This window comes from Alligator mississippiensis, chromosome 1 (assembly GCF_030867095.1).
Source record: "Alligator mississippiensis isolate rAllMis1 chromosome 1, rAllMis1, whole genome shotgun sequence".
NCBI lineage: Eukaryota > Metazoa > Chordata > Crocodylia > Alligatoridae > Alligator > Alligator mississippiensis.
This window is the reverse complement of record NC_081824.1, coordinates 289,729,962-289,749,323: the sequence shown is the minus strand read 5'-3', so window position 1 is coordinate 289,749,323 and position 19,362 is coordinate 289,729,962. Positions and strand designations below refer to the sequence as shown.

The following is a 19,362-nucleotide window of genomic DNA, read 5'->3' as shown; positions in this document are numbered from 1 at the left end:
GGATCTTGTCTGTGAGGCCTGGGTGGAGAAGGCATGGGGGGCAGAGGACACCTGGCAGTGGGAGCACCACCTGTGGTGGCAATGACAGCAGCAGACCCACCTGCTGAGGCCCCAGGTGAGCTGCACACCCACCACTGGGGGCCAGGACACCAGGTGTGAGACGTACTGGCCAACCACCACCTCCTGCACTCACTGCTATAGCCAGCCTGGATTACCACCCACTGACCCCCCACCCCCTCCTGCCCATCCATAGCAGCACATTCACTGCAGATAGATCTCACAAAAACAGGTTTTTATTCCCCTCGCATCAAACAGCCCCACTCCTTCCTTCCTCCCCAACAAACAGAGCCCCTCTACCACCCACCCCACCCATCAACAATGAAACACCCTCTTCCCTGTGCAAACTATTTGCAACAATGTGCTTGGTGTGTGCTTCCTGGGGGTCGGGAGCCATGGGGTGAGGGTGCCTATTGGGCAGAGCCTGGGGACAGGCAACCAGCACCTCAGCCTCTGGTTGTTCCCCTGGGTGTGTGTATGCCATGGTGAGCCCGATGGGTAGGGGGCTTACCCAGGGGGGATAGTGGCTGGTGGTCCCCCGGCATGGGTGGCTCCCCCTCTGGCAGCCAGTGTCCAGGGCCAGCAAGGCCAGTGTGTAGTCCCTTTGCACATAGCTCCGGCTTCATGCCTGCATGAAGCCAGGGTGAGTAGCGGCCCTGGGCCCCAGTGAGGGGCTGGGTGGCAGGGAACCTGGGAGGGGGCCAGGCCAGGGGCTTCTGGCTGCTGGAGGTGGCACATGACCTCCTTCTAGACCCATGAAGGGCCTGCTTCTGGGCAGTGGGTGGCTGCCAGAAGGCAGGCAGGGATAGGGCTGGGGGCCAGGTAGTGAGTGGCATGAAGGTGACTGCCACCACCAGAATGGTGTCCAGCACCTTGCGGTCATTGTCCATGGCCTGCAGTACCCAGGACAAGATCATATTCTGTTCCCACAGCTCCTCCACCCACTCACAATTCAGAGCCAGGAGCTGGGCCCAGAACTCCTGGTCTACCCGGTCCCACACCTCCTTGCACTGGTCCCATGCATCCTCATGGGCAACATCCTCCGTATGCCAGACCCATACATCCTCCAGCTGGTCCTCCAATACCATCACCAGCCAGTCCTGGAGGATGTTGTGGTCCTGGGTCCATCTCTGGTGGAGCCAGGGCATCTGCAGAGCCCCAGCTGTGGGTGGCAGTGACCTGAGCCCACATCCTAGCTGCCAAGTGTGGCCTCTCCTCCACATGCAGCTGCAGGACCTGCAGAGCCATGAGACAAGCTGGCTGTGAGAGTTGGCAGCATTTCAGAGATAAGATGCTCTGTACCAGAAGCCATGTGCTGCCTGGCCTCAGATCAGGGGTTGGGCGTGCACAGGTACCCAGGGGCCATTGTAATTCAGCCTGGCAGGCCTGGGCTCAGATGTTTTCCCTTGCTCACCAGGGGCAGGTAGGCCGCTAGGTGCTGCCTGGAGACAGCTTGCCTCCCCCGCCCTGTTTCCAGGCCAGGACAGACCAGGCTTCTGCCAGCACCTGCTGCCAAGCCTCCAGGTTCTGCTCCCCCACTTTCTCCTACAAGCCAACCACTCTCTGTGCTGCCACCCAGCCCCTGTTGCCTGGGCTCATGAGGTACGGGGCTCCCAGATGTCTGGGACAAGGAGCTGCCTGTGCTCCCACCATCCCCTCAAGGGGCCTCTCCAGGGAAGTGCCCTGCCAGGCCCCCACCAAACCACTGCTGCACCCTGAACATGCCCCTGCTGCATATGCCCTGGGCAATGCGCAATGAGCTGTATGTGTGGACTGAAGGGTGCCCAATCCACTACACCCTGCTGCTGATGATCCTCATGGTGCCTTGGGTGCACCTGCACACCTGGCACAGGACTGTGAGCTATGACAGTGTGGGGGTCAAGCTCGGGTTGCCCCACAACCTCTGCCACCTTATACTGACTCTAGCCTCCTGGAGGGTTACCTGTGGCTATGCAACACATCCCTGTCACCTCCTACAGCCAAGAAGGACATCGCCAAAAGCATCAACAAATTCCTCGGTGTGTGAGAGGCCCATGGCTACCTAGCTGCAGGGGCATGGGCTGCTCAATAAAGTTTTGCACTGTCTCCTGCCTCCTTGCATGCCGTGGAGGGGAAACCCAGGGCTAAGGGAGTGTGGGTGGGCTGGGTGGGGAGCGAGGGCAGGGGCAGGAGTCAAGGCCAGGGTGGGGATTCCCCCCAGTGCAGGACTTACCACATAGCCAGGGCTGGCTTGGCCGGCAGCTCTGCTCGGTCCTGGCTGATGATGATGGCGTGCAGTTCTGGGCAGTGTCCTCAGACAGCAGGGCACAGTGTGTAGGCACCCAGCTGGGCCACCCCCTGGGGAGAGTGCTGCTGGCACCTGGCAGTGACATGGCTGAGGCTGAGGATGTGGAGCTGTCAGGGCAGGTGCTGGCCCAGGCTCCCCAAGCTGCTGGTGGAGGCTGCAGGCAGGGAGCTCAGCAGGATAGGCTGCTGCAAGCTGGAAGGGCCTTCCTCCAGTGATGTGTCACTGTGGGTGCCAGGCCAGGGTGGGGGCTCAGGCAGGCTGCACATGCTGCTGTAGATAGCATGGCTATGGCATGGGTCTCAGGGCACAAAGATGGCTGCCAGTTGCCAGAAATAGGGCATAGACTTGCGGGCACTCCTTGACCAACAATTGTTGTTGGTCATGGTGACCAACTGTGCCTGGAAGGCCTTGACATTCATGTGGCACTGCCACACTGACCACTCATGCCTGCACTTCCACATCCAGCTTGACAGCCCCTCAGAGACAAGGGTGTTGGAGCACGCACCCTGTGTGAACTGGTACTACACCTCTGCCTCACCCCACAGCACCACGAGGTCACCAGTGTCCTTCATGGACCAGTTGGATGGCTGAGACAATGCCCCACTGCACGTGCAGGTTCAGGGCAGGCTGCTGAGGGTGGGCTGCAGGCAGCTGGAGCTAGCTCAGGCAGCCAGAAGCTGCCTGCAGCTGGGACTGGGTGCTGGCAAGCCTGGCAACAGCCTGCAGCAGCCTACAACACCCTGCAGGTCTGGATGATGTGAACCTCGCAGCTGCGTGGCACTGCAGTGCCAGGCAGTGGCGCCAGGGTGCAAGCAGACTGGCACAGCTAGGCTGCGGCCTGCCCAGGGGAACACAGGGGCCTGAAGTGCCTTCAGGCTTTCTGCTTGTGTGCCCCAGGGCTCAAAATGCCTGCAGGCTTTTAAAAGGCCTGAGGTAGAGACTGCCATAGAGACAGCCCAGCCCTGGGGCAGGCCTCCAAGTGGCAGGGCTGACCAAAAGCAGATTCGCTCCTGGTTGGCGTCTACACATGCATTACTGTGCAGTAATTAATTGTGAGCAAATTTACTCGTGATTGGCATCATTTACATGCCGTGCACAGTTATGCTGTGCAGAACTGTGTGTACATGTAGATGTGTGTGCTTAATGCTTAGTAAACTATGCTACTGTACACTTAAGTGTCTCGTGTAAACATGTCCACTGAGTATGCTGATCTAACCACTTACGTATTCATCCCACAGTACTTTCATCTAGTCTGTATTTCTTTAGCTTCTTAATGAGACTGTTATGAGAGATGTCAAAAATCTTGCTAAAGTCAAGGTATATTATATCCACCACTGTCCCCCCATCCACAGATCATGTCACTTTACCACAGAAGGAAATCAGGTTGGTCAGGCATGCCTTGCTCTTGGTGAATCCATGCTGGGTGTTCCTGGTCACCTCTCTCCTAGGTTCTTCACAATGGATTCCTTGAAACCTGCTCCAAGATCTTTCCAGGTATAGAGGCCAGGCTGACTGGGCTGTAGTTCCCTGGATCTTCCTTCTTCCCCTTCTTAAAAACATCTCTATGTTTGTCTTCTTCCAGTTTTGCAGGACCTCCCCTGACCTCCACAAGTTATCAAAGAGGATGGCCAACAGCTCCAAAGAGTGCATCCCATCTGGACCCGCTGACTTGAAAGCATCTAGCTTCTCTAAGTAGTCCCAAATTTGTTTTGTCATTACTCTCGGTTGTTTGTCTCCTTCCCTATCTTTATTGTTGCTTGACTTAATTTTAATATGGATTTTATACCAACACTAGCCTCAAAAGTTCAGCAACAAGCTACCCCTGTTTTGTATCTTTACAGTAAGTCAACTCCATTCAATTTTTGGACCAAATTTTCACAACTAGTGGCTGAAGTGATATTCCTAAACTCTTGTTAATATCCACAGGCATCCATTCAAGTATGCTTATCTTTTTTTAATATAAGCATATTTGTGGTTGCACACCGGGGGCAGGATGTGTCTGAGAATCTGCCGGTCACAAGTTTAGGGCCTCAAAACAATCTTTGCATTCTCCGAGAGTTTGGCTAGGTTCAGTGCCTTTGGTCTGCTCTCCTCTACCTTCAGGGTTTGATTCTGTTTCTGTCCTGATGATTATCATATGCTGACTCTCAGAGTTCCAGTCATGACCAGTTCTGATGCTCATCTCCTCCCTGCCTCAACATGTATGCACCAATTTATTTCAAAATAATAAATATATGGAAAAATGATTCATAAAGAACAAACTATGTCCTTCACAATTCCTTAAAGGGCAACATTACTTCCTCCCAGTGTACTTTCAAAGGGACTTAGCTTGTAGCTATAGCTGCCAGTTAGGGTGAGTTTTTAAACCAAGTAGATTAAACTAGAGTAAGAGGCTTCACACAGTTGCTGTATAGACTAAAAACAGTATAAGCTAGGAAGGACTAAAAACATGTAGATGCTCATTTCAGCTAAACTGCCCCTCTATTCTTAAAGCTGAAATATGAATTTAGAGGGAGAGTGCACCAGTTTAACTAAAGCTTCTGAGTGCATAGCTTTACTCATAGGGCCATAGTGTATCTGACCAGGAAGGACTTGGCTAGATGTTCTTCAGTGAAAAGTTTCACAAGTGAGGGCCCAGGACTGTGAAAGCCCCAACCTCATCCTAGGCTGCCTGGACTGCCTAGGCCAAACCTAGGTAGTGAGGGCTGGATGCTCTGCTTAGTTGTAACTGTCAAGTAAGGAAATAAACCAGAAAAGTTCACTGGAGATCTTCTGGCCTAGATTAGAAGAAGCTTTAAAGAGAAAGGCTTGAAATTGTAACTTCCTTACTTGGATTTTTTTTCCTATAGTTTCATAATTCAAACAAAAGTGTTTTTAATACCTAGTTTTCACAGCAATGTCCACATTTGTTTTACTAACCTACAGAAACAGTCATCTGAGGGATTTTGCATTAATTTGAAATTGTTTTCTCATGAAAATTACATTTCTTTTCCTTTCAATGCATAACCTGTAAATATTTGGGAAAAGTTACTTACTTCCTTTCTTCCAGCAGTGCAATTTCCTTTTTGACTTCATGGTATTCTTCTGCTATTTTGCAGTGCTGTTTATACACCTGCATAGATTCCTTAGAGTCATGGCAAGGTGGCAGGGGCTTCATAAACAGAAGAAGAAAAAAATAATTAAATGCTTCTGCATGTGAAAGAAATATTACCATTATAATCTTGGCTGTTTAAAAATCGTGATGCAATTAGTGGTTTCAATCCTGTTGTCTTTACTTGGGGAAAACGTCTGTTGAATCATAAGAACTGTAGGACCAGACCCATTGTTCTTAATGAAGAATTTTCACACTAAGGAAAGCTTCTTATCTATCAAATGTAGATGCACACCTTTGGGATCTTTTAAGTATTTTCATAATTTCTCTTGCCATCTTTTCAAACTGATAGTGAGATCTGTGTTACACCACAAAAAGGATGGCAATCGCTTGTTCTCCAGATCTTCTGGGGACATGGTAAGAAGAATGGGCTTAAAATGCACCAAGGAAATCTTAGGGTAGATATTAAGAAGACCTCTCTAACTCCAGGTGGTTAAGCACTGAAACAGATTACTGAGAGGCTGTGGAATTTCCATCACTGGAAGCTTTTAATGCAGGTTAGACAAACATTCATCTGGGATAGTTTAGAAAGGACTGATCCTTTCTTGAGCTGGAGATTGGACAAAATGACCTCTTGGGGTCCCTTCCAGCCCCAGTTCTAATGGCTACAGGGCTAATGAAACAACATATTTTGATTATTTTTGCCCAGTTTGTTGTGTTTTATATACTTTATATATAACATAGAAAAATGAGTGCACATTCCAATGAGGTTATATTTGTTTTTGCTTTGATCTTAAACTAAATAATATATATCCCGATGCCCCAGCATATTCGTAAAGCTTATATTTTCTTTTTAACTGGAGATACATGTTTGTTGTGTTTTATGGGATGCTGCACTACATCAGCTGCACCCTCCTTTTCAAAATCTTGATTGGCCCATGGAGTCATATAAAGGTTAATTCACTAGCATTTGTAAAATGTTTTTATTTCCTGTGGTGGGATGCCCTGTAGAGCTGTATAAGTAAGAAGACAATTAAAGCACTTTGAGAGTATCCAGACACTGGGAACCTAGTGCTTATTACTGAAGAGAGTGAAAGTTTAGTTGCTGACTTCATTGTGTACAGACCCTAAATGAATATAGCAAGCTGTTTAAACAAATGTAAACTTTGGAAAGCCATAGTAGCCATAGCCAAAAATGCTCCATTCTGAGATTCCTCAAATTATTTACATTTAATGTCTTGAGAGCACAGTTGTGTTAGTTGTCTGGGTTTTTTTGTAATTTTTAAAAAAAGAAATAAAAAACTTAATTCAGACCTTACAGCTGAGTAATACTTCCATATGAAATATGAAAGTGCTTTCATACATAACATGTTAAAATTAGTAGTCATGAATCAACTGAGTATAATGGAACTCTATATAGCATGGCCATCAACAAAAAAATCTTCTACTCCCCAGAAAAGAACATCTGATCGCCCCCTGAAATCAAAATCAAGCAATCTTTACCTTGCACAGATCTGTTTTGATTCTTCTGCTTGAACATAATATACTTTCAGTGACTATGACAAAATTGGGACAGAACTAGCACTTGGGACTTTTCCTCCTTCTGGTTGTGCAATCCTTTGCTATGGTCACAAAGTGCAATTTTGTTTAAATCTATTTCTAGAGAGAGGACAAAAGTGATTGTATTTAACAGCTGGTGTCAGTCTCTTTCAGCACAAAAATGCTTCCTGTGCCATGGGCATTCGGAATGCACTGTGTTAGGTAGCCTTTACAGAAATGTCGATGAACATATATCCATTCCCAATATAACGTGGGGTTCTGGGTGATTAAATTAGGATACTTCTCATAATGCTATGGCCAAGTTGTTTTCAGGACACAGCTTGGAACACAGGAGAGGTCAGGGCCTTGGAGAATGAGCTCCCCATTCCTCAGCGATGATGGTTCCTGGGAAAGGGATCTTAACTGCATTTCAGTGTGGGTGAGCCATAGCACCATCCGTGTCTCCACCCAAATAATCCGCATAAATTTAACAAGTCAAAATATAAACAATGCAGACCTCTATTCCAACAATGTGAGGGAGAGCCAAAGTAGCATCTCTGGCATCCACCAGAATAAGCAGTACACTTTAGACTCCTCAAAGCACTCTTTGAGAAGTGTTCTGTGGGAAAGCCCCTAACCAATGAGCCTGAAAAAGAAGATACTCAGGTGCTTTTCCTTCCAGTTTAGCTTCTTCAAATCTAGCTAGCTGAAACCAGTTTAAGAATTAAAGCAGCACTTTCTCTATCCCAGCTTCCCACGCAAAAGATATATTTGGAGAGCTAAAAATTATCTGGTCATGTTGAGACTTCATATCTATTTCTTGCTTAGAACCAGCTGCTGACTCAACTCCCTCCCCTAATTGTTCCCTGTCCAGAGCATCATTTTTTCCTAAAATGACATTTTAAGTTAACCATGCAAAATAAATCAACAACAATTTGAAACACCTTGCAAAAAATCTACTATTCACAAGCGTCATACACAGGAGATTGTAGAATTTAATGCAATACAAACATAACACTCTTTTGAGTCCTTAGAACCAAGAGGCAACATCCAGATCCTGTCCCTTTGTGCCCATTCCTTCAATTCTAAGGGAGTCTCTTCTGGTGGATACAAATGTCCAAGGTTTGATGTTTGCAGAAAGTCCCTTATGACATAGGATCTGCTCTGAGTCTACCATCTGAGGACTTCTTAGAGAGAAAAAATTGAAACTATTATTAAAGCTGAGGTTCCACAGAAGATAGAGGTGGAGAAGAGTTGTTATCTCATCTACCTTCTCTCCCCTTCTCCCCCCCCACCCCCATTAACACAAGGTTAGAACCATTTCTCTCTTTTTTTTAATTCTTGTTTGTCATTTGTTTCTCACTTTGCATCCAGTCACTCCATACTGAAATACAGATGTCATATTTGGGAGAATTTTATAGCAGTATAGTACATTTTGTAAGGGATATTTCTCTTCTGGTCCTTGTGTCTGGCCAATTTTCCATTGTCCTATCTCATTCTGCTGTTCTATTTAATGCATAAAACTAGAGGTGGTTTAGAATTTTTGGAAAGTTCAACAATTTTTTGTTGTTGTTTTTCTGTTTGAAAAGCTTACTGAGTGTTGATATTTTTTGAAAATTTGACATTTCAATGAAAGATGAAGTAGAACACTTCTAAAATTTCCATTATTTTTCTCCTGCAAGTTCCTTATGAAATCCTTGCGTAAGTATTATTTTATAACAAAACTGTTCTTCCATAGGCACAGGAGAAGCAAGAGGAATAATGTTCCCCACTTCAATACATCTTTCTTGATCCTGAAATGGACATGAATTAGATACAATATTTCAGATGCCTCCAACAAAGTGTCCCCATCATACCTCAACTCTCCCAGAAAAAAACGGAAAAAAAAAGGAATGGAGATGCCCAGGACATGTATTTCTTAGTTTGGAAGTCTATACACTATTATATTTTGTAATGGTTTGTTATTTTTCTGTCGCTACTCATTATCCTCAGTGAATGCCAGTGCCTGCATAAAGTCAGTTTGCAGAATTCAGTTCTATGTTACAAGTCCAGCAAGCATACGTCAGTTTATTCTCAATATAGCAACTCTTTATTTCCCCATAACCTCCCTCATCCATTTAAAAGGCAACTTATATTAAAAGTATATCTACACAGGCAAAAAAGCTCCTGCCAAAAGAAAGATATATTTAAAGGCAACAACTGCCAACATTTAATCCTGCTTATTTCAGGGCTCCATATCATCCGTCCCCACTTCCCTATGCTGGCAAAATATGTGCTCACAGCCTCTCTGAACAGTTCACAAATCTAGCATTAAAGTCACACTTCAGGTGCTGCTGCTTGTCTGGCCATCTGTACCTAATTTGCTACAAGGTCTAAAGCTTCTCTATACCTCCTTTGGGATTTCACAAACTTTGCACAGAATACAGAAAAAGGCAATTGCACTTCCACATACTGGAACGGATTGTCCCACGACTGAGTGTCCACAGGCACCTCCATGAGGACATCTATCCTCTTGGTTTAAGTCTGTCTGTAGGGAGCTCCTGGGAGAGGACTCTAGAATGAAATTCTGTGGGGTAGGTTCAGAGCATTTGATTATAGTGCCAAGCAGCACTGTACTGAAACATGCCATACCATATCTATGGGTGTGTCCAGATGAGTGCATACGTGCCTGCTGCTGCATCTCAAAGCAGTTTGAGATGCTACAAGAGGCACACTGGGACCCAAAAAATTGATACTGGGAAATCCTAGCATCAAAAAAAACCCCTGACTGAAAAAAAGTGGCACAAGGCACACTCCTGGAATGTGCTCTGAAGCAACTGGAGACTGGGTCCTCTAAGGAACCTGGCCAAAGTGTCTCTATGGCTGCCCTCTTCCCTTGCTGCCCCAGCACGCTGGCTCTGTGCTGTGGCGGGGGGGGGGCGGGGATTGTGTGTTGGGGGCTGTGGGTGTGGGGGGGGACTGTTCAGGAGGGGTGGACCCTCCCCCCCCCCCCCCCGGCGCCAGTGGCTGTCGGGCGGTCATGGCCTGCTGCTGGCAGAGCCCCCCTGCGGTGTGGCGTGTCCCTGGCTGCCTGTTGCTGCTTGACCCGTGGTCTGTACATGCCGAATGGACCTGGCCTGGCCCGGCCTCCCCTGCTAGCGCGCCTTTGCCCAAGACCAGGATGGCTCCTGCCACCACCTGCAGCTCCTGTCCAAAGACATGCTAGCAGGAGGCCAGGCTGGGTTGGGCCAGGTCCATTTGGCATGGTACAGACTGCAGGTCAGGCAGCGCTGCACCACCGTGGGACTGCGCCTGCAGCAGGCCATGACTACCCTGATGGCCCAGCTGGCTGCTGCTGCCATGGCCAGTGGCTGTGCACTGCAGGGGGAGATGGGGGGCGGGCATGTGGTGACCCCCCTTCAAACTCCCCCAACAAACCCCACACCCACAGCCCCCCACCCCCTCACATCCCCCCACACACTCCACACCCACACCCCCCTGCCAGAAACCATGCAGTCCCCCCACCCCAATATCCCTGCTTGCCTGGGTCCGGGTCACACTGCAGCTTTGGCCCGCTCCTATTTGCCCCTGCATGCTGGAGCAACAGGGATACCACAGAGATGCTCTGGCTGGATGCCAGAGTATCTCTCTTGAGGACTCAGCCTCCAGTTGCCCAATACCACTTTTTCACTCAGCCTGCAGCACACCCTGCACCACTTTTTTCCACATGGGTTTTTTTTTAATACCAGGATTTCCCCATATCAAATTTAGAGCCCTCGCCGTGGCACGCTTTTTCATTCTTAGTGTGCCTCTTGCGGCATCTCAAACTGCTTTCACAACAGGCATATGCGCGCTTGTCTGGATGCACCCTATGAGTGCTCTCTCCTGAGCTGGAAGTAGTGTAGCTACCTTAGTGCAGCACTGTGGAAATGTGCAGCAATAAGCTCTATCAAGCATGTCCAGTGCTGCAACATGCCCAGAAACTTTCATTTAAAACCTCTAGAAAGCTAAGATTCTCATATCCAGATCACTCTAAGAGCTGGGGCTTAAAAAATAACACCAAATCATGGGAGACATACATGGGAGTTGGCAACAGTGATTTAGGGCACAGCTATTGGATCCAACGTAGCAGTGGATACACTGGTTTGCTAAGAATAATTACAGCTATGAAGAGCTCATACACAAATGTTGAATGAGAAGGATCCACAGTTCTCCACTCCTGAAAAGCCCAGAGATACTTAGAAACACTTGGAATATGCAACTTGCCTGGCCAGTCTGTGTATTCATCTATAAACCATCACCATGCAACAGTCGCTCTTCTTCAATGTATCCCTCTTCTTCAATGTGGAGCCATGGAACAAGTGAACAGGTTCCAGCTACTTCCTAAATAGTTTTGGATGTCGTATATTGACATTTTGGTAGTGTTAGAGTGATGTTGTAGGCATGATGGTTCAGGAATTATGCAAGAAGAAAAGATTTTGGGAAGTGGTATCTTTTATTGGACCAACTGTAGAACTGGGATAAAATTAGACAAGCTTTCAAATGCAAAGAAGTCCTGAAAAAGAATGCTTTGCATTTGGGAGTTTGTCTAACTTTATCCCAGGTATACAGTTGGTCCAGTAAAAGGTAGCACCTAAAAAAATCCCTGTCTTGCTGATATCTTGGGCATTTCAAATAATGGTCACCTTTAGCCTTGTACCATACTTCTCTAATAACAGTGACTGCCACCATAGCTCACATAGTTAACTTCTACTGTGCAACTAGAACTCTTCAATGAATCTACTTCTATAACAATAGGTTGGATAACTCCCAAACTCTGAATCATCCTAAGAAAGATAATCTAAGGCAGCTGGAAGGAAATAATAGACTCAATTTAATCTCCCCTTCTGAGTTCCATTTTTCTAGTTCTGGCATAATTCCTTGTTACTGTGTATCTGGACTTTCTACACATTCTAACAAGGGCATAACAAGTATCATTATGCTATTACTGTGGGTACAAACTGACCAGTTTGGGGCTTATCCAGTCAAAATTGTTATTTCAAGGTATTTTGAATACATATTTTAAATGACAATATACTTTTTAAAGCTTTTTCAAATCTTTCTGTGCCTCCACCAAGGGTCCTAATGGACAGAAAAAGTCTAAGCGCCATTATTAAAGGTTAAAGCAGCTAAATTTGCCTGTTGCATTATAAACATTAACATAAATAGTTCTTTTCAAAACATAAACTGTTTTATAGATATTTATATATATATTTATTTATACATATTTTCCACTAAAGCATAACTTTTAACTTTATAAATTAGTCTTGTAAGTTGTTTCACCCTCCTCTCAATTACATCAATGTTATGTTCACTGAACAGAAATCATTCACCAGAGTTATACCAAATAAAACATGCCTCAGAGTCAAGTCTATGACTTCATTTAAGGCCATGGAACAGAGCTGTCTGACTACTTGTATGACTTTCCATGACTACTATGCTTTCCTCTTCAGGAAAAAAACCGAAACACCCAATAGGAATTGAAAGTATAGGAGAGGGGAGGGATATAGACCGAGAATAAACACAGGTGGAGTAGGGGCAGAGGAGACATAGTATAGGCACAAGAGCCACAGCTACCTAAAATTTGACACCTTTGTATGTATTCAGTGACCTAAATAATCAGACACTAGGTTCTGACATAGGTATCTGAATATAATATGTAGATGTTCGGCACATAAGTTTGAAAATTGGGACCAGCATCAGAGAATCTAATCAAAGAAACCCAGCCCCATTTAGAGAAGCTGGAGACTGCTTCTCCCCCTCTTACCTTCACAACAAACTCCCATATGTAGAAAATATATATTTTCCCTTACAGACTATATGAGTGTCAGGAAGGAAAACAAAGGACTGCAATCCACTTAAGAACACATTGTTAATCCTTATTCAGCAAAGCAACTGACTTGTGGAACTTAAAAGCGTATATGCTGAAGTCCTCTGCTGAATTGGGGCCCAAGATAGCAAACTACAGAAAGTGGAAGATAGGGAGCTTTGTCTGCATAAAGTTCATTTTGTCTGAGAAGCTCAGGACTAAATTCTGTCTGTGGATTTTTTAAAATTAATTTGTCACCTTGCAAAATGATCTTAAAGAGGTCAGCCTGTTGCAGTGTCATGCGTAATGAACTTTCTGAGGCTTGTCTCTCAAAAGCTCTTATATCAGGTTTTCTTGAAAAACCCTTCAGAATTATGTAGTAGACATTATTTTCTTACAAATCCATTAATAGTCCTTGGAATTTTCCCCATCTCACAGAATTGGAAAGTGGAACTTTCAAAAATGTGTTTTGATAACGTAATGTCCCTGCTCTGAATCCACCAATTACATCTGAATACCAGACTGAGGATTTTCACTCTTCAGAAAAAGCACCTAACTTTCAGCTATCAAGAATGCTCCATTATAAGTGTGGCTATATTACATGAAGTAATTGCAATCAGTCTTCCAGAAATATTTATGCTGGAGCCAATCCTATCCTCACCCTGGAGAAGCCTGGCCTGAAGTGGACTGGAATGGTGTCACTGCTCAAGGAGTGAGGAGGATTCCCAGTGATTGCACTGAAAGTGAATCAGCTTGGTCTTGCAGGGTTCCAACCTCACCACTGCATGCCAGTGTGAATGGAGGGTGGGAACTAATGGCATCACAACAGTGAGAATAATGATGGAGCTGACTGATCCAAGTCAGCGCTACCAGTATCTCATCAGGGACTCTGACGTCTAGAGAGAAGGGTCTGTGTCCCAGCCTCCAGTATAGCATACTGTTTGGGATGTGAGCTATGGACTGCTGCCCAGAAGATGGCCTATAAACACAAAGCTATATTCAGTATCACTAACTTGGTATATATAATTCAGCATCCAAAACTGTATAGCTATTTACCTTGCATCTATAGATATACTTTGTTTTTCTTTGGTATAAAATACCAATGTTTCTTCCTATGAACCTGACCAGTGCCATAGTGGTATGGGGAGGGGACTGCCCCTCCGCCCCCTGCGGAAGTGTAGAGGCACCAATAACCCAGCCCAGGTAGGGCACGGAATGGAGCTGCAAGCAGCTCGTTTCAGGGAGTGCAGGCATTGGGGGAAAGCAGCTCCCGCCGCTGCGTGCACTGTTGGGCAAGCATGGGGGGCAGGAGGGCCTGTGCCCCCTGGATCTGTGTGTGGGGCAAGGGTGGGCTGCCGCTGTGGGCTTTGCTCTGGGGGCCAAACTTCCTTGCTACGACACTGAACCTGGCACTGTGATGAAAGCCTTGTAGCAGTTCATAGGTATACTGCAAACACACACACAAGTATACTTGAAGGTCCAAAGATCCCAAAGGGTTGTGTTCCAGTTGACAATAGGCATATGTACACGGCCATCCAAAGGTAGGATTGCAACTCAGAGAGATACCTGAAATACGTGAAGCACTGATAGCATCATAGTGATGGTGGCAGAAAGTTCAGCCTCCAAAGACATACCCAGGGCCCTAGCTGGGTGTGGACATGCTGCCAGGTTTACACTGCAACTGGTACTACAGCTAGCTCAGGTATGTCCACCTTAGCTGCAGTCACACATTTGGATTGAAGAGTAGACCTACCCTGAGCCTCTTGTATTCAGTGGAATCAAAATTAAGTTATCCAACTAGTAGTGAAAATAATTGTTTAGGATATAAAATATAAAAGTTATTTCCATTGGATTACTGCTGTGATGTGACCGTCTAATTGACAATAGCAGGGAACTCAGAGGTGAGCTGCAGGGACTGCTGAAGCTAAACACACTGTCACAATGAACTAGCAGCCTTGTGGTCATGTCCATTTTGGTCATTTAACAGATATGTATATTTAAGTAGGTAGGTAAATGCCTGCAAGCCCAAGGTCTAAGGAAGGACCATCAACATTAATTTGGGGTTTTCTACCTGTTAGGTCAGCCAGTCCCCTCGCCAGACTCATCTAATCCAGGAATTTCCCATTTTTTTTAATCTGAGGGGCAATCTTTCCTGCTTAATTTTGACACAGCCCCACAAGCCTTCTATTCCCCCTTCTCTACCTGCCACTCTGGAGCCAACCTGCCTCATATCCCATGCACAGCTCTACAACCTACCTCCCTCACAGTCATCTTGCAAGCCATGGTGCAGAGATACCCAAGCTAACTCTGCATGTGCTAATTCCAGAACAGAAACAGCCTAGCTACTTTTTGTACCTTTCCTTGTGGTGTGGCACCAACATTAATTAGCTCTGAAGGGCAGAGCTAATCAGTTTACCCTCAGTGCCACACTAGTAGGCTAGCTTAATATTAAAGAAAACTGCTTTGAAAAGATTACAAAAAAAGAAGATGATCTGATCCAATGCCTTTGACGGTTTCTCTGGATTTGTTCTGCCACCAGATCTGGAGGGACAAGGAAGGACTTAAGCAGTTCTTTAAAGATGTTATATACTTAATGGACCACAAGACTTCCTGGTGGGACTGCTTGAGTGTGCATTTAAAATATTTTTATTAAAGGGCTATTATTTATCCAACAGAATGCTTCCAGGGGAACAGTTTCAGTCTATTTCAAAAGTACACATTTAGAGAGTGTAATATATATGCTAAATGTGGATTGTAAAAGTCTTAATAAAAACAGTCACTTTGCCTGTAAAGTTGCTACATTTAACATCCGCAATTTTGTTCTTAAATTATACCAAACCCACAAATGATAGTCATACTTAGCTCTTTTATAGCACTTCCTCATCTGCAGGCCTCCATGCATTTTCTTAAACAATGTAAATTAAAATTATCCCCATTTGCAGCTGCACTGAGAGGTGAAGTGACTTGCCCAGAGTCACAGAGCAAGTCACTGGCAAGGATTCCCCACCCTTGTCCTATTAGCCCCATGGGTCTGCCCCTATTCTCAGAATCCTGAGCCTCTGTTCCTTCCTCAGTCATTTTTCTACTGAGCATGGCAGGAGAGAAAATACTGTGTCTTCAGACCAGCAGTCCCCTGGCATCATCTCCATGACTGATGGAGGACGGCAAGGGAAACATCACTGAATCGTGCAGTCCCTGTGACAACCTTTCCCAGTTTAAAGCCAGGAAACATCTGTCTTTTTATTGAAATGTCAGGGATACCTGCTGCCATTCCCATAAGCCTAACTCTTCTTGCAAAAAAGATGGCCTGAAGTGAACATCAAAGGCCTAAGCTGCTATCATCCCACAGCAGTCACAGAGGGGAAGTAACCCTCCGACCTTGGAGTTTCAATGCAGTGATAGAAAAGGAAAGTTGGATTCTCTAGTTTGTGAGAACTGCTTTGTGGCCCAGTTGCCTCACAAAGCAGCCCAAAAGTCATCTGAGCTGGCTACAGGAGAACTGTCCCCTTGTTATAGCAGCTCCTAACCTAGAAAGTGTGACTGAGCTTTTCATGTCCTAGAAATTCACCCCTGCTGTTATGGTCTCTGAGGCTGCTGGCCAAACAGTGTAAATTACAGTAAACCTCAAGATGCTCTAACTTATGGTAGAGACTGGTCAGGAGCCAGGATTGCCCAAATTAGGGATGAGGGTGTAGTACAAGACATATTTTTGTACTCTCAAATAATGCATCCTGCCTCTAGCTGCAAATCTGCCTTGGGGTCTATCTTGTGATAGATATGGGCGTTAGCCTATATTATAGTCTGGGCCTGCTCCTGCTGAAATTAGCAAAGAAACTCCTTTACTTCAGTAGCACCAGGATGATTTTGTACCCTGCTAAAATTTATACAAAAATCTTTGGTAAATTTAAAAGAAAAAGCTGAGGCTGTTAAAATGACAACATTGCCTGGTACTTGGGTGAGAAATGACAAATCAATTTTCTTGCTGATATTATAGGGACATTACAATTTTATAGTTTGGATCTGTGCCCAGCCACTCAACTCTCACTGTAGCAATGTACTGTTTTTAGTTATAAATCAATCCAGGCCAGCTGGTAAAAATCAAAGTTTAAAATAAAAATCACATTTACCTGAAGCTGCTGATCTAGTTCAGGAAATGCCAATGGAAAGGTGCTTTCAGGGGGAGCATCATCTAAAATGCAATGAATTGAAAGAAAATAAAATAACAATGTTTACTATAAGGCATTTTATGTGATCTACTGACCATGTAGAGTGGTATCTAAGTTCATGCTCCTACCCTGATCCCACAAGCACCTACATACATGTGTAATTTGGAACATGTGAGTAGTCTTTTGGAGCTCAGGGGAAATACACACGAGTGTAAAGTTAAGCATGCATACATGTATGCTGGGTATGTTTCCGACCTTTTACTACAATAATTAAAACTTGGTCATACTAGGAGAATATATTATAATGTGTTAAAAAGATAATGGACATAGTTTCTGTCTCCTATTCCTCAAGTACAGTCGAAAGAATTAGGTTTTCAGCAATGATACTTCAAAAAAACTCACAGATTCAGTGAAAGTGGAGGGCATTAACAAGTTCCAGTAAGCAGTCAACATACCCCACAGCTGAATCTAATTGTAAATGTAACTTCCAAATAGATGTAAGAGAGATTTTTCTGCTAGGGTATGCCACAGCCATACCAGAAACACTTCTTTCTTTACACTGAATTATCCCCATGGAATATATCTGACTGACAGCCTTGGATGGCAACGGTCTCTGCTTAGGTCCAGAGAAATAAAACGGGAGAGAGAAAGTTCATTTACCTATTATGCTATACAGAATCATAGTGTTTTAACACCACAGGCTGCCTGCAAGGTGTGATGGTGAGTGCCAATTACATCAGTTTTCTGATGTGGACACCTGCCCACCGGGACCTGGGCTGAGTACAGGAATGTGAATCATACCCATGTGGCATCATTATTAGACAGTGCAATATTTATTACTCAGTTTCTTTCATACCATCCATTATACATTAGATTGTGATGCCTGTCTATGGATTTTACTGCAGATTGCAGAAGATTACTAGATCTTCTTCACTCTCAGCTAGTCTTCAGACTCTGTCATATATAATACATCACCATATTATCAACTGGGGTGATTTTCACATAGGAAAACTGCAAACTTAAGCCAGCTACTGCAACCTGCTCTTCAGTGCAGACTCCTGCACTTGTTGATGGAAACACAGAAATCTTTCATGTATCAGTATTAGTACCATATTTCCTTGCTAGGTATTTTACTGTCAGTGTGCTACTGTTGGTGGTCATGTAGCATTGTGGCAGTGGTAGTTGAGTTAGGTAAAGTAAGACATCTTGTTCCATGAAGCATGTGCATATTGACCAACATCTAGTAAGAGGCTCGTTTTAACTAATACCATTAGCTGTCAGCTGCTAAGGAATTATGCTGCCTTTATTATGACTTATATTGTGCTTGCTGTTGTGAATGATGATGCAAAGAAGACAAGTGAAGATTGCCCCAAGGAAAAATGTAGTAGAAAAGAGGACAACATAAACAGTAAAGCAAACCATCATCTCAATGAACTTGTGTAAGTAACAACTGAGATAGTGGTTCCCTCCCCCCAGGGAGATTCTGGGATAGTAGTTTGCAGCCAGAATGCTGGAGCCCTGGGAGTATCATGAGATCCTTTAAAAGATGTCTGTGAATGCCACACAATATTAGGGGTGCAAACACCTGCACATGACTCACAAGATAAACCAAGAGATTTCAAATAGGAATCCACAGTGACAAAAATATTTTGATTTGTTGTGGTCTCTGTGTTCTTTTCAATAGAAGAATTGCTCTATTATTTTTCCAGAGACAAAAAATAAATAAATAAACTGGATGAAAATGAAGAGCTGGCATCTTCTGAGGGGTGCCCTAGGTCTAACAAGGAGTGTCTTGAGTCTAAAAAGGTTTGAGAACCACTGTTCTAGGAGCTCAGTTTCCAGTAGCATTTACAAAAGCCCTTTCCCCCTGCACAGTATTTCCCTTGCAAGGTATTTAAGCTGTTTAACTGCATAAAATTGATTCACATCTATATGCAAGTGTTTACCTTTAAGTAGTTGTTGCTTTCTTGTACGGATGTTAAAAATAGGCAAATGCTCTAAAAGAAGAAAGATGAATCATACTATATGGCCAAAAGGAAAGAAGGAATAAGTCAGACCAGTGGTACAGCTGCTCTACAAACATTTGGCCGAACACTTGTAAAACATTCTGACAGAGATATTGGATCAGAGTCATGGACAGAAGTAAAGTTGATATTTGTTTTGACAATGCCAGCAGTACAACATACGGTACAGTAGCCCAAAGGAAGACCCCTCAGGCTTTTAAAATAGCAAAAAACCTGAGACCATGTATGCTGTGAAAGAAACAACTGCTGTTATTTTTTTATTACATTGGATTTTAATTTTTTTTAAATCTTACTGAACTTTTACAAGTCAGCTTCAAAATGCCAGAAAAGAAGTGTTGATATTGTTGTTTGTGGGGCAGTTACTAGAACTA

At 44.7% G+C, this 19,362-nt stretch overlaps 1 protein-coding gene across 2 annotated transcripts in view; it reads right to left on the bottom strand.

Moving 5' to 3' along the window:
* Nucleotides 1-19,362, bottom strand: part of MAP3K7CL (MAP3K7 C-terminal like) — a 51,960-nt gene that overhangs the window by 13,812 nt on the left and 18,786 nt on the right. Inside the window, exons 4-5 of one of the 2 annotated variants that reach the window (XM_014599010.3) lie at nt 16,929-16,990; nt 5,380-5,495 (exon numbers count right to left, since the gene is read on the bottom strand). In XM_014599010.3, the coding sequence (XP_014454496.1) occupies nt 5,380-5,495; nt 16,929-16,990 (178 nt within the window). The remainder of the gene's footprint in view (nt 1-5,379; nt 5,496-16,928; nt 16,991-19,362) is intronic. The other variant, XM_019476031.2, reaches the window with a different exon arrangement.